This window comes from Lagopus muta, chromosome 4, assembly GCF_023343835.1.
Source record: "Lagopus muta isolate bLagMut1 chromosome 4, bLagMut1 primary, whole genome shotgun sequence".
Lineage (NCBI taxonomy): Eukaryota > Metazoa > Chordata > Aves > Galliformes > Phasianidae > Lagopus > Lagopus muta.
In genome coordinates this window covers 34,206,496-34,228,415 of record NC_064436.1, presented here as the reverse complement: position 1 = coordinate 34,228,415, position 21,920 = coordinate 34,206,496, and the positions used below count along the sequence as shown (strand labels likewise).

At 36.1% G+C, this 21,920-nt stretch overlaps 1 protein-coding gene across 12 annotated transcripts in view; it reads left to right on the top strand.

Moving 5' to 3' along the window:
• Positions 1-21,846, top strand: part of BLTP1 (bridge-like lipid transfer protein family member 1) — a 109,238-nt gene extending 87,392 nt beyond the window's left edge. For 5 of the 12 annotated variants that reach the window (XM_048941263.1, XM_048941260.1, XM_048941261.1 and 2 more), the window contains 23 exons: positions 1,224-1,314; positions 1,833-1,895; positions 3,466-3,710; positions 4,524-4,739; positions 5,824-6,004; positions 6,941-7,130; positions 9,142-9,303; positions 9,417-9,556; positions 10,522-10,723; positions 11,147-11,350; positions 11,454-11,633; positions 12,948-13,085; positions 13,462-13,722; positions 14,746-14,896; positions 15,214-15,371; positions 15,868-16,060; positions 16,259-16,476; positions 17,054-17,305; positions 17,783-17,986; positions 18,880-19,074; positions 19,592-19,726; positions 20,654-20,819; positions 21,104-21,846. In XM_048941263.1, coding sequence (XP_048797220.1) covers positions 1,224-1,314; positions 1,833-1,895; positions 3,466-3,710; positions 4,524-4,739; positions 5,824-6,004; positions 6,941-7,130; positions 9,142-9,303; positions 9,417-9,556; positions 10,522-10,723; positions 11,147-11,350; positions 11,454-11,633; positions 12,948-13,085; positions 13,462-13,722; positions 14,746-14,896; positions 15,214-15,371; positions 15,868-16,060; positions 16,259-16,476; positions 17,054-17,305; positions 17,783-17,986; positions 18,880-19,074; positions 19,592-19,726; positions 20,654-20,819; positions 21,104-21,320 — 4,162 coding nt within the window. In that variant the 3' untranslated portion in view covers positions 21,321-21,846. Of the gene's footprint in view, positions 1-1,223; positions 1,315-1,832; positions 1,896-3,465; positions 3,711-4,523; positions 4,740-5,823; positions 6,005-6,940; positions 7,131-7,259; positions 8,176-9,141; positions 9,304-9,416; positions 9,557-10,521; positions 10,724-11,146; positions 11,351-11,453; positions 11,634-12,947; positions 13,086-13,461; positions 13,723-14,745; positions 14,897-15,213; positions 15,372-15,867; positions 16,061-16,258; positions 16,477-17,053; positions 17,306-17,782; positions 17,987-18,879; positions 19,075-19,591; positions 19,727-20,653; positions 20,820-21,103 lie in introns of those variants that run through there. The other 7 variants (XM_048941265.1, XM_048941264.1, XM_048941259.1 and 4 more) reach the window with 7 other exon arrangements.
• The last annotated feature ends 74 nt before the right edge of the window (positions 21,847-21,920 follow it).

Genomic DNA, 21,920 nt, shown 5'->3' with positions numbered 1-21,920 from the left:
TGTTCCTGTGTTAGCATTCGTGGGAACGACCTAGTGCAAACTTCACAGTACTCCAATGTTGCCACTATCATTTGCATTGTATTCAAGCCAATACTTAGCTCCATACACAGTTCCTTGGTCGTTATCCCAGTTTGTGTAGGTGAGCTGACTAAGATACTCTTCATTTAGTGGTATGACGGATGTGCGTGGCTATCCAGAACATGGCTTGTCTTTTACATCGCGTCTCCTGAAGTGCACCACCCACCTCTTCACTGTGCTCGCATCCATTGCCTGGTCTCCGTAAACCATGGGTATCTCACGTGGCTTGCTTGGGCCTCACTGAGTGAAAAGGAGTAGCCTAGGGCTGCATCTGCAAAAGTTGCGGCAAAAGTAATGCCTCCTAATTTTTTCCCCAGAAATTACAGCTGATACAAAGAGCACAGTAACGCTGTTTGTTAGAGCAAAAGCTCAGCTACAAAACGCTTTTTTTTCAGCACACCATCATTAGCTATGCATTTTTACCAGCAATGAACATAAGCCTGCATACCATGCTTGTAACAGTCTGCATCAGAGGAGGTGATCCACTCACTGTGCTCATATCTACTGCTTGGTCCCTGTAAACACTCAGCAGGCATTGATGAATGTCATTAGGGTACTGTTTTATCCCTGTGGACAAATTCAGTGACACACTTTTGCTTTACACATGCTTTCATAATCATTTTGGAAGATGGACATATCTATGCCAAAAAGTAATTTTTTGTCTTTTATCAAACTTATGTTTTTGGTAGACCTAATAGCATGTCAAGTGAGAAATTTTTTTCTTACACACACAAAAACTCCAGGATTTTTATAGAATCCTGCTTTTAAGACATACAAGAAACTTGCATAAAAGGATAGTAGGCATAGTGTAAATTGTTTTGATTTCTAATTGTCTCTCAGTCATCTGCTTCTGAAAAGGGCTGCATGTTGGCTTAAGATAGAAGAATTTAAATAAATAAAGCAAAGAATGTTTAGTGATAGACTACTGTGCAGTCTAGTAATGTGCAACTTCCTTCTCTTCTCCCCTTGATTTTCCTTTCCGTGTACTCTAAGTGCCCCTGTTATGATCCAATACTTGCATACGTATCAAAATCTTAAGTACTGATTGCACGTCTGTATTAAATTCTATTTGTGTAGTTAAATATTTGTATGAACACAAAATCATGTAATAAAAAATAAAAGTTATGTGTTGTTTTTGTTTATAGTTCTCGACTAGGAGACAGTGAAGATCTCCCAGATATCCGGTTAGATGCTGCATCTCCTGGGCCAAGAGTAACTTTCAACATACAGGATTCTGTAAGAATTACTTTATATTCTTTAGCATCTTATGTCCCATACCATTTGGTCACAAGTTCACAAGATGGGTTTGCCTAGGCAGACCTGAGTTGCTGATAGGTTTCATTTGTGTAACTCAAATTATCAATGTTTGGAACGCAGGTTTGTTCTGACATAAGATAGATATATTTTGAGTTCCTAACATAGAAATTAATTGAGTATAATATTAGAATTATTTTGGTGTGTTGTTTTCTTTTTTTTTTTTAGGCTCACTTAATAATATAGTTCTTTTGATGTGTGCAAAAATCACAAACATCATCTTGTCTGTATACACCATTAGACTTTTAGAAATGGACATTAGTAAGTTTGCTGTAGCCCTATGGATCTATCATTTTGTGTGTTTGAAACTGATTTTGGTTTGTGTTTTTTTTTTTTAGTCACTGTGTTTTGTCGTTTTAAAAATGTTCCTGTTGTTTTTTTCAGGTTGAGGTTACTGTAATTGTTTTAATTTTAATTTTTCTTTTTCATTTCTAATTAAGTTGAATAAAACAGTTTTGGGGATTGCACAACAATCCAGCTGTCCAGGGGAAGGGTATTTTCAGGTATTTCTCAGAAGAAACAGTCTTTGCCAGATAACTAATTCTTCTCTCAGGGAGCTGCTTTTCACTATTCCATCTCTTTAGCATGCAGCTAAACAGAATGTATATAAAACCTAAAAATATTTACATTGGAATATGTAAAGTAAACTGAAGAATGTGATAAGCTGTTAATGAACTCCCCGGGTATGTTTTTCTGTAGTCCTAAAACTAAGTTTTAAATAGCCTTTTAAAAATTATTTACTGGAAGTTTGTTCATATCCTTGTGAAGTCTGATCAAGGCTGGTGTGAAGTGACCTAACTTTGGACTTAAGAATGTGCTTTAAGAAGAGGACCTCAGTGTGTGCAATTGTCCTCATCTGTTATGTTTTGTTCCAAGATTATAGGTGTCAACATCAGTATGAAGTAATTGCTGGGTAGGAGGATGTCTGCTTATTCTTCCTGTTGGAAATCCTGTATTTAGTGCAGAGAGATGTTTTCCAACAAACGTATCTTTCAAAACCTAGTACGCAGGCAATTTTTAAAAAATGCTTTGAAAAAAAAAAAGTAAACATGTTGAAGGGTAATAGCAAAGATTTGGTTTTTGGTTAGTTTGTTTTAGTTTTTTAAATTATTTATTTTAAATAAACATACACACACATGCACAAAAAAAAAAATGAAATCTAGTTATAGTAACATACCCTTATCTACTTTCCAACTCACCTCACCCTTCTGGGAATAAATCCTTATTTCTGAGGGGGAAGAGGAAATGAAACAAAAATATGTTTTGTACATTTAAATATCTTCATTATCTTGCCTTTTTTTTTTTTTTTCTGTTTCATAAAAGCAGTAGGCTATATAAAATACAAAATATGTACATACACGTATGTGTGTATATATACAAAAGCCCAGTTAGGTTTTGTTGGTGTAGCAAAATTTTATCACATATTTCAAACTCTTAGATTTTTGAACATTCCTCCCACTCCATCCCCCTGCATTCTTATAATGCCAGTTCTTAATTTCAGCACAGATCTCGTTGGAGTTTGCAGTTCTTGCAGTGTGCTGTATGGGAGAAATCAGTGGCCCTTTTCAGAAATGCAGCCTGGAGTTTATTTCATGTTTAGTCGCTTGTCCAACATGTTGTCCGAGGTCTCAGCCTAGAATTGCAAAACAAGACTGTACATTCTGTGTTAGCATTCTGCATGCACACCTCATTAATGCTTCTGGCTACTTCACCCCTTTACAAGGTTCATGACAATTTTTGCTTTTGCTCTTTTCTCTCAAAATATTTTAAAACTTGTATGAAATATTTCCGTTCCTTCTGATTGAATGAATTGATCAGAGCATGATAAATCTTTAGCTAACAGATTGAGCTCAATCAACAGGTAATGGCAAGTGTCTCCATACCAACCTTTCACTTCTTTCTTTTTCATAATCCACCTTGTGATTTCTGTACCTCATATGGCTGTACTATGAAGAGCTTGGGATTGCAAGTTTCTCATAACACTCTTGATCTTTTTTTTCCAGAGCTATCTAATGATTCTTGATTGAGATATATCTATCTATTTAATATGTATTTTTTTCTTTTTACAATCAGTTTCCAGAGGAGACAGAAATGGACCTTTTGTCTGTAATTATTGATGGTCCCTCCCATTACTCATCTCCTAGTGAAGGCTCATGCTCAGTATTTGGTTCACCTAAAACTCCAGCAGTCTTCTCACCTGGCATTCCCTTCCAGCCTGAAGAAGGACGTCGGGACGACAGCTTATCATCAAGCAGTGAAGACTCCGAGAAGGAAGATGATCATGAACGAGAGCGAACGTATTTTTATAGGAAACCACCGTAAGTAATAGTCCCAAGAAAGAAGACAAAAATAAAGAAAGTGCATTTGAAATATTGATTTTAAGTCTACAAATATTGTTTTGGAGAAATAGAATATGAGGAGGATAGAAAACTATTAGAGAGTGTCCAAAGAGGAGCTATGAAGATGGGGAAGGACAAGACGTGCAGAGTGGCTAAGGGGAGGCCTCATGGTGGCCTCACAGGGAGTGAAGGGGCAGCACTGACTTCTGCTTTCTGGTGACAGCAACAGGGCCCAGGGCAAAGGTTCTTCACCAGGAGGGTTTTGGGCATAGAACAGGCTCCCCAGGGCAGTGGTCATGGCCTCAACCCTGCCAGAGTTCAAGTAGCATTCAGACAGTGGTTTTGAATTTGGGTGATCCTGCGTGGAGTCTGGATGATCCTTGTGGGTCCCTTCCAACTTGGGACATTCGGTGATTCTGTGAAAATCTGTTATTGGTGAAAGACTGAATTTCTCCTTAAGCATTTATGTGGAAGAGTCAGGAATTGTGTTCATGAAAAGGTCATTGTTAGGGAAGGAGGAATTCTGAACAGAAAAGGTAGCTGCTTTTTATAAAGATGTAGCTCTTAGAAATTTCAGGGCTGAGAACAGAATAAAATCTAAAGTGAGATGTTTTGAGGCACAGCATAGGTTTTAGTGGGAACAGATGACAGATGTTAAAATTTGGCATAACTTTGTCTTTTCCAGGATTATATACGTCCATAGAGTGGATTTATTAATGTCTAAGAATCTCTCCTACTGTCTGTTCAATTAAATGCTGTGCAATTATCTAACCTATTATTATGTTGGTGCAGGAGTACATCTCGCAAGAAAGCAACAGGCTTTGCTGCTGTCCACCAACTCTTCACTGAGCGCTGGCCAACAACACCTGCAAACAGAAGTATGACTGGTACAACCACTGAGAGAAATATTGACTTTGAACTTGATATCAGGGTTGAAATCGATTGTGGAAAATGTGTACTGCACCCCACAACACTTCAGCAAGAACACGATGACATTAGTTTAAGAAGGTAAGAGATGTGTTGTGCAATTGCTTTATGGAGAACAAAGTCAGCATATGCCTCTCTTCTGTTTATTATTTTATTTCTTTTTAAATCATATTTTATCTTCTGTAGGATTTCAAAATGCATGGATTCTTTTTTTTATTTCTGCCTTCAAAGAAATACCATGACAACTTAACAAATCAACTCAATGATTTGACTAATGCTGGACTACTGTAGTATTTCCTTATTATTCTGCATGCTGCTATTGTTTCCTGAGTGTAAAAGCATATTAACATTCTCATGTTGCTTTGCTTAGTTAAGTGGATTTTTTGTTTTACCATCTAAGCTGATGTGGGAGCTTTGCTTCCGATCATGATTTTAAATTTTCCTGCTACTTTTCATTTGTATATGGCTGAGTATTGAGTGGCAGCATTACATTTCTTTCACAGGATATTAACTTTGGCAGGATATTAGCAGTATCATGAATTTTAAGAAATTCGTTACTTGTCAGCATAATTAACTTGTAATGACATGGCATTAAGAAATTAATTTATGTGATTTAATTCTGAGAAATAGAGTCAACTGAGAAATTATTTTTTTCACTGAGAGGTATGCATCAGAGGTTAGCAATTAGAAAGCAGGTTGGTGTTTTTCCTCCCACAACATTTTTTTTCCTATGGTACACAAGGAAAAATAATCTCATATGAACTTATATGAAGACAGGTTTTACAGCAGAAATGTAGAATTGGTAAGCATGCCCTCTACATCAAGAGCTGTTCTTAGATAATGTTGGGTAATATAGGTGAAGTTAACTATAAAAGTAAAGAGCATTGGATGTCTTTAATTTATTTGAAAATTTTCTCCATTTTAACAATTTTGTAGATTATACTGCTTGAAATAATTGTATAACAAAAATGATAAAAAGAGCGGGCAGACAGAAGAGTAGAGATCACAGAAATTAAAGAAGGAAGCAGATGTTGATAGGCTTCCTTATATAATTGATGCTACACATTTGCTTTTGATATGTTCTTTTTTTTTTCTAATCAGAAAATACATTCTGTTTAATACAAGTATTAAGTTTGTATAATAGCATGCAGTATATTTATTTTAGGAGTTATGATCGGAGTTCCAGAAGCTTGGATCGAGAGTCTCCTTCAAAAAAGAAGAAATTCCAGACGAATTATGCATCTACCAGTCACTTACTAGCTGGCAAGAAAGTGCCATCATCTCTACAAACAAAATCTAGTGAAGTGGAAACAACAGTTTTTTATATTCCTGGGGTGGATGTAAAGGTAAAAGCAATGTATAACTAAGCATGAAAATACTCTTTTTCTCTGCTCAAATATGATTTCAAAGCACATCTGTTTTTGTGTTATAAGCGAGTTTATATATGCATAGCACCTCATGGAAATCTTTTCAGTTGTGTAGATACTGCTAACACAGGAATAACGATTCCTGTAATGCTATACTGAAAGCTGAAATTGGACATTTTTCTTGATATTTTTTTCTGTGACAAGGAATTCCTACTGTATGTCCTTTTAAATGTATGAATCAAATGCTCTTCAGTTGAAGTAGCCTGTTTTTTCTAGTCTTCATGTGGCAATGCTTTGTATGTTTCTCCAGTGCTTTGTATTCCAGGCTATCTTCAGAGATAAGTTACACTTCAGGTCCTGCCTGTGGCTTTTAGTCTGAAGTTAGAAATTAATATATATTATCTACAGCTTTTATTATACTCTGTACTTTCATTGGTAGTGTATTATTTCACATATATTACGTTGGAATGCTCTGATTTTTTTAAAATGCAGTTTTATAAATGCAGATATCTAATGGTTAAATATTTTCACCATGCAGTAATACAGAAAAAAGCTGCGTGGGCAGGAAGAAATAGCTGGTGACACAGGAATTAGAAGGTGTTACAGAGAAGATGAGCAAGCATTAAGCATTATTTTTGAACAGTTAATTATTTTTAAATAGTTAATTTTCTCTGTTTTGTTTTATAATTTCTCTGTTTTGTTTTATAATTTACATGTGTGAGTTTGTTCGTTTGGACAAAGATTTCAGATCTTTCTGTGCATTGGCTGTATCGTAGAATACAAATTGGAATGTAACGTGTCTTACGACTTTTGTAAATAGTACATTAAAAAAATTAGAATGGAAGGACTGATACAAAACTTCTGTACAGAAATTGAGCCAATTTTATGAAGCAAATTAATCTTTTTTTCTTTCAGTTACACTACAACTCTAAGACTTTAAAGACTGAATCGCCAAATACTTCTCGAGGATCATCTTTGCCAAGAACCCTTTCCAAAGAGTCCAAACTGTATGGTATGAAAGATACTGCCACATCTCTTTTATCTAGCACTATCCACAGCAAGACTAACACCTTACTTCCTCCCCAACCCCCACCCATTCCATCAGGTACTTATAGACAAGAACCTTCTAAAACTATCATGGATATATTTTTTCCTTCATTTAATCTACCAGCTTTAGATCTGCCTGCTTATTAGTTGAAAAATTATATTTATCAAATCTTGACTTTATCTGCAGATACCTGAATGTGGTTCATAAAGCTGAATTTTTAGAAATTTGTTGACAAACCAGTCTCAGTAATATTTGCCATAGACGCCATATCACAGTGATAGGCTATGACTGCCTTCTCCCAGTTTTCTTTTAACAAACTGAAGCTTAGTACTGGAAAGCAAAACTAAAAAGTGAGTGCTGATTACTTTGTTCTTTGTAATAATTTTATACATCTCAGATGAATCCCTGCTTCCATACATTACATCATTTGAAGAATTCTTGAAACTTTTCAGTATTTTTTGCCAAGCAAGCAATGTGTAAATACTGCTTTCTGGAATTTAAAGTGTTGTCAGTACTATGTGGAATACCCAGTTCCAGAAAGTAGTATTTGTATTAATGAAAATACCAATGTTTTCAGCTGTTGCAGTCCCTTAAATAGCCATGATTTGGAAGAACCTGACTTAGGTTGTCTTATCTCAAATGATTCATGTTCTCAGGCACGAGCCCATTGCAAAATCATGTCAGATCTAGAGGTATGTAGATTGCACCTCCAACTTCTGAGACATATACTGTTCTCTCCTTCAGCATTTGAACATCAGTTTAAAAAGGAAACAAAGACTTGGTAAAAATCTGTTGAGTAGGAAAAATTAGTAGCTGAAGAGAGTTGTTTGTTTGCTTAATGTAAGAGCAGCTGAGATGCTGAGAGAGAACATGAAAATGTATCACCTTTTTCAGTTACCTATGCTGTTCAGCCATTAGCTCTTGTAAATGTGCATTTTCTTTATGATGACAGTATTTTGTACAGTCTTCCTTTATATTGCTTTTCTTCAGTTTTGTTTTTTATTTACCAATTCTCTTTCCAGTCTTTGCATTTTAATTTCTACCATATTGTGTCCAATTACTGAATCATGTTGTTCTTACATCTGTGACCTCTACATCTGGGAGGACTTCTGGACATCACACCTGTACAAAGATGTATGAATGTTGTCCAGTAGGGCCCAATAGAAGTTGCAATTCACTTGCTTCTCTCTATATTACATTTTTATAAATATTTATTAGTTTTGATTTGTTTTAGTATCACAGAATCATAGAGGTTGGAAAGGGAGCTCTGGAGACCATCTAGTCCAATCCTCTAATAAAGCAGATTCTCAAGAGTATTATTTATTATTATTAATTTTCACATTGAATGGAAACCCCTTCTCTTACTGTCTGTGGTCTACCATTAGAGCAAGAAAGAACAATCTAAGTAGTTAGAGGGACTGGACAGCATAGCTATTCTCATGATGAGCATGGATCCAAGTGCTACTCTTTTACAAAAATTAGAAGACAACATTTTTTTCATTTACATTTTACTATTCATTTTCTATCTCCAGGCTTTTAAAAACGCTCTTTTAAATCTTCAGTTATTCTTTGTATTAACATAGTAGGACATGCCATTTACAGTTTTAATTTGTTGGTTTTTTTATTGTCTAATTATTGTTGGTTTGTTTTTTTTTGTCTTAGCTGATATTCTTCCCAATCTCTTTCACTTTTCCAATTCCTCATCATTTTCAGTTACTTCCAGTTAAGAGCAGAATTGTGTGGCTAATTTGTTTTTTTTTTAATTAAAAAAAAAAAAGCAAAGTGATGAAAATGATGTAATAGTGCTTTGTGAGAAGCAAGCACAATGCAACTACAATCAAGCATGCCAAACTAATAGTTACTTTAACATACTTTTCTTAGCACAACATTTATGGTTTATATTTTTCTAAATGATGAGATGTATGCCTTTTGAGATACCATTACAGAAAATTAGGGCATGCAGCTGTTAGTTGTGAATTATCTTATACTTACCAATTACAGTTGAATGGTATTCAATGGTATTGTTATGGTGTTGTTATTAGACAAATTTATCTTTTAAATGTTGCAGCCAAAGGAAAAGGAAGTGGTGGAGTGAAAACTGCTAAACTGTATGCATGGGTTGCACTTCAGTCACTGCCAGAGGAAATGGTGATTAGCCCATGCTTACTGGATTTCCTAGAGAAAGCTCTTGAAACCATTCCAATTACACCAATTGAAAGGAATTACACAGGTAAATTGCATCTTTGTATTCTAGTATGCTTTTCTTTTTTTTGTCTTCTGGTGGCACTGACCTGCATCTTCTTTAAATTCCACTTTCTAATGAGTTCTTGTGCTTCTTAAAAGCTGTTAGCTCACAGGATGAAGACATGGGACAATTTGATATACAAGACCAATTAGAAGAGTCCACAACATCATTAGTATCATCATCAACGTCAGCATATTCGTCCTTCCCTGTAGATGTGGTGGTTTATGTACGGGTTCAGGTGAGGTTCTAACTTTCAGAAAAAGTGATTTCAATCACTATATTTGAAACAGTCTATGCTACCAAGTATGGTTTCTAAAAATAAAAAGATACTTTCAAGTGCCCATTTTGAGATACTGATGTCTGGTATGATAGCAAATAAAACTTGTTTAAGCAGAAGTTCTGACATCTTTCAGTCCATGGACAATGGAACCAACAGAAATCAGTCATTTTGAGAAATGATAAAAATTCTATACTTTGTTACTTCTGCCTTGTCTGTTTTGAAAATGCATTTTTGAAAATATTATTCGTAACGATTATTTGCATTCATTATTTATGGGGTATCATTACAAAATAATAATAATAATTAGAGCTTTTCTCAGTTTGTGGGGTAGTGTGGAAATACAGGAATGTGCAGCTCTCATCTGCATACATATTCGTACTGCTTCATATTGGATATGTCTGGCCTTTTTTGTGTCAGAGAGAAAGGTGCACCTGCAGAAACATTTTCTCATGGTACAGATTTGATTATGTTCCCAAGTTGAATAACATACTCTAAAAAATGTTTGTTTTTTTTATGCCTGTGAAATGAAGTACAACAGTCTGTAGCTAATCCTCAACATTTTTTTGCAATCTCGTCTAGCCAAGCTGAAGAGCCAGTTGATTCTGTGTAGTTCTTGTATAAGATGCACGAAACTGTGAATTGACTTGGGCAGGAGGAAGAGAGTTCATGTCATCTGCATGCAAGATTTCTGTACTTCTTTTCTTAACTGTTTCCAAGTAATACTTCCGGCTTTGGAGGGATTCCCTAAATTAATGTATCTTTATGAACTGGTATGGAGTTACCCTGCTAATTATAGAACAAGTGTGAAGAGGTTGTAATTTTCTTAGATTTTTAGATGCATATACATTTAAAAGCCAACATTGGGATAGTGTTAGTGTTTTATGTATGTTCATTGAATGCTTTATTTTCTTTCTGTGTTTTAGCCCTCTCAAATCAAGTTCAGTTGTTTGCCAGTATCAAGAGTTGAATGTATGCTGAAGTTGCCTTCACTGGATCTTGTTTTCTCTTCAAACCGAGGAGAACTGGAAACTTTAGGTACAATGTACCCATCAGAAAATGTGTCCGTTGGTGGCAGTACTCCGCAGAGCAGCTCAAAGAATTCAGTTGGTAAATCTGGAGCACCAGGTAAAATCTACATGAATGATTATCATATACGCAGCTTGTAGCATAATTAAGCAGTGTTTTGTGTAAAATTGGAACAAAATATATGCTTTTATAGAGCTTATTCATATGAACTACATTTATTTTTACTATTTCTTCTCACTACGTTTATCTTATGCAATGCCTTCAGTAAGATTGCTTCATATTATGTCAGTTCTTTATCTTTTGTAGAAGATTGCACATATTCTGTATATTGGAGTTTTTCTTCCCCTGGTTAAACATTTATTATAAAATGCCCTACACAGAATATTTAAGCTACATTGCTGCTACAAGGGGTAATTTGATATGCATTTCATCTGTTCAGTATGTATTCTTGTTATTAATATTATTTCATGTTTGAAGATGGTTTCATATTAAAACTGACTTCTCAAAACATTTTGCCTTCAGGTTCATCACCTGGACTAGGCAGTCCTCTTGGCAGAACACGCCATAGCAGCAGCCAGTCAGACTTGACCACTTCTAGCAGCAGCTCTTCAGGCCTGAGCTTTACTGCCTGCATGTCTGACTTTTCCCTTTATGTGTTCCATCCGTATGGAGCTGGAAAACAGAAGACTGCTGTTACTGTTTTAACTCCTGGGTCAGGAGCCTTAGGTACAGAACAAATTTTTGCTTTGTGAACATAGAATGAGTTGGGAAAGCCAAGCCAAACCAAGGTGTGGAAGTGTTTGGAAGATTAAACTCTCTCTATTTCTAGGGAATGTGGATGAGGAACCAACTTCGGTCACTGGTCGGAAGGATTCCTTGAGCATTAACCTTGAGTTTGTGAAAGTCAGCCTGTCACGAATAAGGCGTTCAGGAGGCTCCTCGTTTTTTGAGAGTCAGTCTGCAAGCAAAGCTGCAAGCAAGATAGATACAACTTTGATAAACATCTCTGGTAAATCTTTTTTTTTTTTTTTTTTTTTTTCATTCTAATCCCTGTCTTTAGTTACTTAGAGAACTGCTGTTCCAATTATATACTCAAAGCTCAGCAGCCTTTGTAGATATTAGGGAAGTTGTTGTTAGTTTCGAAGGAAGAAGGGATTGATGCATTATTTAAACTGTGTACTTGGAATACCTATTTGCAGATGCAGCTTTTTTATCTCCCTGATTCACTAAATGTAAACAAATGGACTTGCTCAAGCACATTGTTGATAGCAGCGCAAGTGACTATAAATGACTCTTGAAAATTTTGAGATTGTACTGGCTCTGGTTAGGATGGAGTTAACTTTTGTCACGGTACCTCGTTAGCTGGGCTTTGGATTTGTAGTTGATTCATCTCTTCATACATTCTATAACGTAACTGAACTTAATGCTAGATTGATTCCCAGAGTTGGTTTTCCATTGGTCCTCATCTGCTAACCCCTAACCTCCCGTTTCGATAGTCCCCTCTTTAGAAGCAGGTATTTCAGAGCACTGTTTTGTTACCTGAATAAGTCAAAATCTTTTACAGATGCTCATCTTTTTTTTTTTTCCTTTATGAGAATTAGAAATATTCAAACTACTTTCCCATTCAGAAAAATCAAAGTGAACTCTATAATGCAATTAAATGTAGTATTACAGAGATAATACGCCATGCACGTTAAATATGACAGCAAAGTCAATCTCCTGAATCACAAGCTGCCTTCTTCATGATTTTGTTTTACTCTAACGTTTGCCGTGTGTGGTTACCTTAATTCTGACTGCAGTGCCACATGTCAATGTGGTTATGTAGTTCTGCAGTCTCTGTTCATTTGCCAGCAGTGAAATGTCACCACCTTGCCCCCTAGTGCCTACAGAGCTGCAGTGAGACCCGAATGCCTAAATATTCAAAAGAACCTTGAAGTTGTCATGATTTTATTTTTCCCCACTGCACACAGGATCCTTAGTGGTCAGACACAGCGTTACAGTTGTGATTAATCTGCTATTAAAGCCTTCAGATGTGGAGTCTCAGAGGCAGGTGCAACACAAGTAGTTCCTAACCACATTTATATTCAGAGGCTTCATCTTCTGCTTAAGAAATCTGTGTGTATCTAATGTTGTACTAGGATATATCACAATGCCTCAAGAAAACTGCAGGTTTTAGTAACTGTTTTTCATTACAGCACAGGCTGTACTGCTGGGGTGGAGAGACATTCGATGATTTTGCAGACCCATTAATTAATTAGATGTGGTTACCAAAACCTGTTGCTAATGAGATTTTACAGTCTTGTATGCATGCCTTATTTTTCAGCTGTCTGTGACATAGGATCTGCATCTTTTAAATACGATATGCGTCGACTCAGTGAGATTTTAGCCTTCCCAAGAGCGTGGTACAGGAGGAGCATTGCTAGACGGCTTTTCCTGGGTGATCAAACCATAAATCTGCCAGGTAGGATACTGCTACCTATCACAGAAAGCCCTCTTGTGCAAGAGGTTAGGAAGTGTATAAGTATATATTACATGCTTACTATTACATATGTGACAAGATACAAATGTAGAAATAGAAATGTATTGTAACTCGCTCTGTATGCACTCCAGTAAATTTAATTAAAAGATTCTAGAAATAAAAAAAATTGAGAGTTTCAAAGTAATAATTGAATTTAGAGCTAATAAACATCAACTAAGCTTTAGTTATGATAAATGAAGCTTTTTTTGAAATTCTGCAAACGCTACTTAGTATGTGGGAGGATATTGTTCAAGAAAAACAAAACGATTTTGTTGCCATTCACATACTCCTTTTTTTTCCTTTTTTTTTTTTTTTCCAGTAGCATCAGGTCCTGGAACACCAGATTCAATTGAAGGAGTCAGCCAACATCTTTCTCCCGAATCATCACGGAAAGCGTACTGTAGGACGTGGGAGCAACCCTGCCAGTCTGCTTCATTTACACACATGGCACAGTCACCTAATGTTTTTAATGAACATAATGCAAACAGTAGCATGTCACCAGGGACAGCAGCTCATAACTTAAAGTCTCCAGCTGTTACAAGATCCAGGAGTGTGTCTGATTCTTCAGTGCCCCAAAGAGGTTAGTAGACTATATTTTTTTTTTTGTTTTTTGTTTTGTTTTTCAAGTATTTTCATTAGTTGAAATAAAAAGATATTGTTACTACAGCACAGAAAATAGCGATACTCTTTTCTACTGTGCCTGGGAGTGAAAAGTCTGGAAAAAAAAAAAAGCAAGGAAAATGTCTGAAACAGATGACAATACTCTGAGAAACTGCGTTATGATTTGATACATTTGCTATTTCTTTTACTAGGGCAGAAGTTATCATCATTATTAGAAGAGTTTTCCAGCTTAGTTTGATTGTATTGTCATCTTTGCCCTCTCTTCTCATCCAAGCAATAACCAGAAAGGCCTAATAAGGTTTTTATATAAGAAATGAAGTAACTTTTAATTTCTTTTACTACAGATCTTGTGTCTTACTGCAGTGTACCATTGGCTGCTGGGAATGTTTATGGAATTAGAGACAGGAGATTTAGAAGTACAGTGGTTATTGTATTCTAGGAAAAATGTCTGTGAGAAGGGATGACAGATTTATTTTTTTTCTATTTAGAAGGGAAGATATTAGTTTTTAAGGTAAAGCAGCTGAAAAAACAATATAAGACTGATAGAATGGCTTGTTCAAAGGAAATTTTGCACAGTCTTTTAAGAGTGTCTTTAGATTTTTGTGAGAAGAGTGAGAACCCTAATTCTTGAAATTCTAAGTTGACACTGTACTAACAGGCACCACATGAATATTCTAATACTAATAATTTCTTTAAAAAAAAAAAAAAAAAACAAAGAGTGAAAAACATACTCTTGCATGCCTGATGGCAAATTTAAAATCTTTTCTCTTAAGGTTACTAGTAAAACTAAATATGTAAAATACTTTAATTTCTCTGACTTTCATTTCTATGTGTAATACAGATCCTCAAGTTCTCACTTATCCTTACTTGTAGTCTTGTGGTGCCTCTTAAGTGTGGTATTTGTCTCTTTTTTTGTAATATCTTTCAATGTTTATATTCTGCCACTTTTTGTGACTTAAGTTTTGCTTACTTTCTTATTTAGATGCACTCTCAAAAACATCAACTCCATTTAATAAATCAAATAAAGCTGGAAGCCCACAAGGAACACCATGGGAAACACTGGTTGTATTTGCTATGAACCTGAAGCAATTAAATGTCCAAATGAATATGAGCAACGTAATGGGCAATACGACGTGAGTATAAAACAAGATATAAGTGTGATTTAGCAGATAGTGTTGTTTTAAGGAGACACACACACACAAATAAATAAATAAATAATCACCACTGACCACCAAGAGCCTGTTGTTCTCTGACTTTAAATCCCTAACTTTTTCAGTTTTGAAAGGTGAAGCAACCCCTTGTGAGTGCTGGTAGGTGCTTAATCATGAAGATGCACATGCTCAATCCACGTTATTTACTTCTTTGCAGAAGATCATATTCCATTTTTCTTTTGACAGAGAAAATTGTTGTCTGCTTTCTGGAAAACTGTTTATTTTTACTTCTGTTCTAGGTGGACCACCAGTGGTTTGAAAAGTCAAGGTCGTTTGTCTGTGGGCAGTAGCAGAGATCGGGAAATTAGCATGTCTGTTGGTTTGGGAAGATCACAGCTGGACTCTAGAGGAGGAGTTGTTGGTGGTACCATAGATGTTAACACCCTGGAGATGGTGGGTAAGTTGGAAAGCTGCCTGATACTGGTATATGCTCTGAACAACAGTCCTGTAAAGCTAAAACAGTTCTCCTTTTTTGTAAACTTAGCAGCATATTACAACTTTGCATTCTTATTTGTGTCTTCTCACTATGAAAAACATTTTGAACTAAAGGAGTAGCTGCCTAATTGCGGGTGGCTTTGGAATTAGTGTTGCCCTAAAATTATACTAATGAGGTGTGCAATCCTTTAGCCTCCTTCAGCTGTCTGGACAGATGGCAACCAAAAAGATTTGACATTTCAGCTCTTCCTAGAGTTTTCTGAGCACTTACAGTCTAGGAAATGGATAAGTCGTTTGGAAAGAGTCTCATTGTTCTGGGTCTCCCAGTGCATAAGGAAGAAACCAGTGTTTTCTCAGTCTCCCTGTATCATGAGGATTGCATTAGGGTGATATTACTAGAAAAACAAATCTTCTTACTTTTAATGCTGTGTTTCTGTGCTGCTTTCCTTCTATTGTAGCTCATATTTCTGAGCACCCAAACCAACAGCCCAATCATAAAATTCAGATTACCATGGGTTCTACTGAAGCACGTGTTGACTATATGGGGTCCAGTATCCTAATGGGAATCTTCAGTAATGCAGATCTTAAACTACAGGATGAATGGAAAATTAACCTATATAATGCTTTGGACTCAAGCATCTCTGATAAGAGGTAAAACTGCTTACTGATTTTCAAGTTTATAATACTAGATAATGTCAAATTCTGCCTCCATGGATTCTGTCCTGTATTGATAAAGCTTCCATGAGCTTTGTTAAAATCATAAGTTTGCCAGCAATCAAAGAGTCCTATTTTTTATTTTCAGTAGGAAATTGGTTAACTGTACATGTTTTTGCTGTTTTTAATACTTAGTGAGATATTTGTCCATGGAGACTTGAAATGGGATATCTTCCAAGTGATGATTTCAAGATCGACTACACCAGATCTAATAAAAATAGGAATGAAACTGCAGGAGTTCTTCACTCAACAGTTTGACACAAGCAAACGAGCACTGTCTACTTGGGGACCCGTTCCTTATCTGCCTCCCAAGACAGTGGTCAACAACTTGGAGAGAAGCTCGCATGAACAACGTAAGTAGTACCAAAAAGTAGTGTACTTTATAATTTGGATGTTTTAATTGTGAGAATCAATTCGAGAAACTTCATGTGTGCAAGTATACCTACTTGACTTAAAATAATATCTTCAGTAGGTTTGCCCTATAAATGGAGGCTTGCGATAACCTTTCAATGAAGCACATAAATACCTCAAGTATCCTGATATACGTGGGGGTACAAGAATGAAATAAATTTTATTAAAGTTATTTTCAGGATTTTCTCAAAAATGTGTATTTTTGTTAAAATATTTTTGCAGTTTGAAAACTGCGAACTTACGAAGTCTACTTCATCAGAAAAATTTCTACTTTGAGTAACTGGAAGTGTGGTGCTATTCTATTAATCTTGAGCTGAAGCCATTGTTTATCTGAACACAAGTATGCTTGGTCTGTTATTCATAAACTACAACCATCTTAGATGGCAAAGATGAGACAGCGCCAGTGAAATTACCCACAATGTCTCTATTTTTAATAAAATATGTAACTATGGCAGCAAACTTTCCTGTTTCTTTCTCTTTATTGAAGTTTGGTTTTGTTATTGGATTTTTCATTTCTAGTATTGGATGCAGCCCATCATCGTCATTGGCCAGGAGTTCTGAAGGTGGTGTCTGGATGCCATATATCCTTATTTCAGATGCCATTGCCAGAAGATGGAATGCAGTTTGGAGGGTCCATGAGCTTGCATGGAAACCATATGACGCTGGCTTGTTTCCATGGGCCTAATTTCCGTTCAAAATCTTGGGCCTTATTTCACCTTGAAGAACCCAATATTGCATTTTGGACAGAAGCACAGAAAGTTTGGGAAGATGGTAATTTAAACCATTTCCTCATCTCTTAACATCTTTTAAATGAACTTTTGAAGAATATATTTACATGTCAGAATAAATCTAAAGAAGCATATTAAAAAAAAAAAAAGTATACTATTACATAATTGAAGCGTATTAGATATGTTCCTGATAGTGTGTCTAGGAAGGGGACTGATTGTCTTATTAATTGCATGTCTGCATTGATGGAGCCTTTCATTTCTACATAATGAATTCTGAATATCTTACTATTTATTTGTCTTCGTGTTGGGAAGTTTTTACTATCTGTAAATACTGAGGATTTAAATCTTTGTTGTTTGTAAGCATAGCACAGATTTTTGATGCTACTGGGTTAGTAATTATCTCTGGTAGATACCTGTGCAAGGGAGAGGAAAAATCCCACCACCCTTACTAAGTTGGTGTTTGTTTTTTTTCCATTTCTCTTTTCCCTCTCGCTCTGTATCCATCACACCTTCAATGCAGGCACTAGTGAACATTCTACATACATCGTGCAAACCCTAGACTTTCATTTAGGCCATAACACTATGGTCACCAAACCATGTGGAGCACTCGAAAGCCCCATGGCAACAATCACAAAAATAACAAGGCGCCGCCATGAAAACCCCCCCCATGGAGTTGCCAGTGTGAAGGAGTGGTTCAATTATGTTACAGCCACAAGGAATGAAGGTAAGATTCATATCAATTACATTTTGGGATTGGCCTGCTTGTCAGTCAGTGCAGATTGTGTTAAATTTCAAGTGAGTTAAGGGGAAGAGAGCTTGAATGGAAGCTGTTTCTTCCACAGACTCTTAAAGCAAAGTGTGGAATAACAGATTATGCTGTACAGTCAGAAATGACCAGTTTGTAGTTTCTTAAAAAATACTTTGAAGTTATTGAAAGTATGTTGTTAATTGTTTTTACACAGCCCTGTTTGGCTACATCCAGACTATTTAAGTGTATCAACAGTGACTTTTGATTGATTGGTTTTTCTGGAGGGCTGGTTAAAGAATATGAGCAATAGTTTTAGAGTGAAGTAATAACCTTTCTTAACTTTTTGTCGTCACAAATTTTAATAACTGAAAAAATAGCCAAAATAGCTAATGTTGCATGTATGCTGTAGTGAAAGTATCATGACAAAGTTGGATACCTGGTTGATAGTGGTTTTTATATCAGTGCTGCCTCAGTGAATTTAGGTGCCACTTGCATCCATAAGAAACATTTATTTTCAGGGTAAGTCCTGTCTTATTTTCTAACACAGATGGCATGCTTTGAATCCATTGTCTGTATTTCAGTTAACTGAAAATTCATTGTTAGAACAAAGTTGTGATAAGGTGATCAAATGAATAAAACTTGATCTTTAGCCATCCAAATTAATGTTTGTATGTTACAGTACTGACATATGTTTCCTCCCCTCTTCTTTATTAGAAGGTTTTTTTTTCTTTCAGTATATGAAATTGCCAGTATAGTATTTTGTAAAATTTTGTCATTCTTTGTGCTGACAGAACTGTTTTTTTTGTTTTTGTTTTTTTTTTTTTTAAATAAAGGTTACTGAATTAAGGTATTTTCCATTGTCTTTGTAGAGTTAAACTTACTTCGAAATGTTGATGCTAATAACCCAGAGAGCAGCACAACTGTGAAAAGCTCAAGCTTGCTAAGTGGTTTCAGAGGTGGTTCTAGTTACAACCATGAAACTGAAACCATCTTTGCATTGCCAAGGATGCAGCTGGATTTTAAATCTATTCATGTCCAAGAGCCTCAAGAGCCTTCATTACAAGGTATAGTATTGTTATTTGCTTTCCTTGATCTAAAGCTGTTTCTCATAAATAAGGGGTTAAATACAAAAATACTGTGCTGATAAGAGGATTTTTTCTAGAAATTACAGCAGACATATGCAATAAAGGACACATTTTTGTAATGAAATACAGAGGGAATTCTGACAAGGAAGTGAAGACCTAGTCCTGATACTGGTTGCTTTCAAAACAAAGAAACAAACAAGCAAAAAAAAAACCCATTTGCTAAGAAATGAGAATGAACATTTCAGCTAGGCTGGCTGTTCTGAGGAAGTTGGTTTATAAGCTAGAAAAGGCCTGTACTGAAAAAGGAAATAGGAGAGAAGAACCTAAATATCATGCTTCTATTTCCAAAATATTATCTGCAGACTACAAATGGAATAGGGGGAAACGCCTGCTCTGTAACAGCAGTGTAATTTACAGATCATTTGTACTAAAATTCAGTATACTTTTATGCAATATGTACTTAAAATGTATTAATGCTATTTTGATCCAACTGTAGATACAAGCGTTAAACCAAAGGTGGAATGCAGTGTGGTAACTGAATTTACAGACCATATCTGTGTAACTATGGATGCTGAATTGATCATGTTTCTGCATGACTTGGTGTCAGCTTATCTAAAAGAAAAAGAAAAAGGTAAGCTGTTAGTATCTGAGGTATCTGAGGTAACAGTAGTCAAACAATTACATACTGATTGACAATAAATATTGTTGAGATCTGAAATCTGGGCTTAGTGCTATGAGATGATAGCTACCTCTTTAAATTGCTGACAAGTGAAATTTAACTTTACGTTCACCAAATTCTCTTGTTCTATTTTTGGGAGGGGAGCTTAAAGCCAAGAGGTGTTCTAGCACCTAGCAAAAAGTGCAGCGTTGCATGGGAACCATTTCAGCTGACTTTAAGTCCTAGAGGACTGGAAGCAGAGCAGTTGCCTACAGATGGTACAAATAGCATATTACCATGTCTCTGCTGTTCAGGGCATTCTGCTCCTGTTACCTAAAGTATTTCTAAATTCAGTCCTAATTCAGATATTTGTATCTATTTTATTCATTGTGCTGTTTGGAGGTGGAAAGGGCTGCTGTTCTTTTTCTGTGTTCTAGGATTTAAACTCAGGGAAGAGCTGGGTTGAGGTTCCTCTCACGCCCTTGGGCAAAGATGGATTGTAATTAATCTCCCACCATCCTCCTGCTCAGAATATGCTGTCAATTAAAAAAAATTAAAAACTAAGTATGTGTTTGCGTGCAGCTTATGGAATGCAATATGTTTTGTTGTGTGCCATGATGAGTTTGAAAGAAATACTCTGTATATGGATGGGTTGGGTGGCAGAGGAAACAATTCCACATTCCTGTACCACCCACTAATGTTTAAGTTTTCCTTATGGTATGTTTTATTCATGCTTTGTTGAAACCAGAACTGTTGCTAGAAATTCAGAAGTTCTTACAAAACAAGGTGAAACAAGAGATGGTTTTCTCTTGTTGGAAACGTGCTCTGGAATTTCTTTTAAGAGATGAGATGCTCAAACTGACTGGTTGCTTTTTTTTTCTGCCCCTTTCCATTTTGTAGCTATTTTTCCTCCTCGCATTTTGGCTTCTCGTCCAGGGCAGAAAAACTCTGCTGGTGTACTTGAGGACAGCTCCACGGAGAGAGAAGCAGAGGAAAGCATTACTTACACTACAGTTGACTGGAGAGAATTTATCTGCAATACTTGGCACTTGGAGCCCACACTCAGGTAACAAGCAGACTTACCAGTAATCTCTTTGTCTATGCGTTTTATTTATGGGTACTGTCCTTCACACCATAAGTGTTTCCATACTGTTCAGCTGCTATGGATCAATTACATGGATGCTGTAATAGTTTTATCTTTGACTATTAGTGCTGGTCTGGAAGGTGAGATGCATGTTAATGCTAAATGCAGGTAGTTCCAGAAAGCTGGTTGCAATCTATACCTGAGATTGAGTCCACCTACTATTGTTTTTCTTGGATTTTTTCTTTTTTTTCTTTTTTTTTTTTAAGATTAATATCCTGGACTGGGAGAAAAATTGACCCTGTTGGTGTTGACTACATCCTCCAAAAACTGGGCTTCCACCACGCCAGGACTACCATCCCCAAGTGGCTGCAGCGTGGGGTGATGGATCCTTTGGACAAGGTTCTGTCAGTTCTGATAAAGAAACTCGGTACTGCGCTACAGGACGAAAAGGAAAAGAAAGGAAAAGACAAAGAGGAGTACTGAAGCGATAATGTGACAACTACCATTCCGTTTGATTTTTATCAAAGTGTTTTACTACAAGGTTTATATATGGTTTAAAGAGAAACCTAACAGCATTTTGCTACTCTATTTAGAACTTACATTGTGAGTAACTGTTTACTGTGGTACTTGATACCATTCTGTATTGGAAGTATTGCATGGTTACGACCAATGTATATTCTGTGAAGGAACACCCAAACACTGGCAGTCGCTTCTCAGCACCCACTGGTTTATTCTGTGCAATATGATTCCTGCATCTTCGAAATATTGCAGATTTACTGTGAATTTTATTAAACTTCTTTTGCCATAACACAGCCCCTTTGTTGATGTGACTGGTAATCGAGTTGTCAATGTAGACTTGTGTAAATTTATATATATATATAACTTATGAAACTGTGATCGCCTTAGTGCTAAAAATCTTTAAGTTTATTACACTTGTAATAAAATTTAACTATTGTACAGGGTTTTTTTTGTTCAACTTCTTTGATTAAAAAAGTGTTTTAAGTGTAAATTTGCATCCAGTCTCCTTTAAGGCGGTTACCCCGCTGTCGACGAGAGCGCCTACCGCCTCGCCGTTGCGGGCCG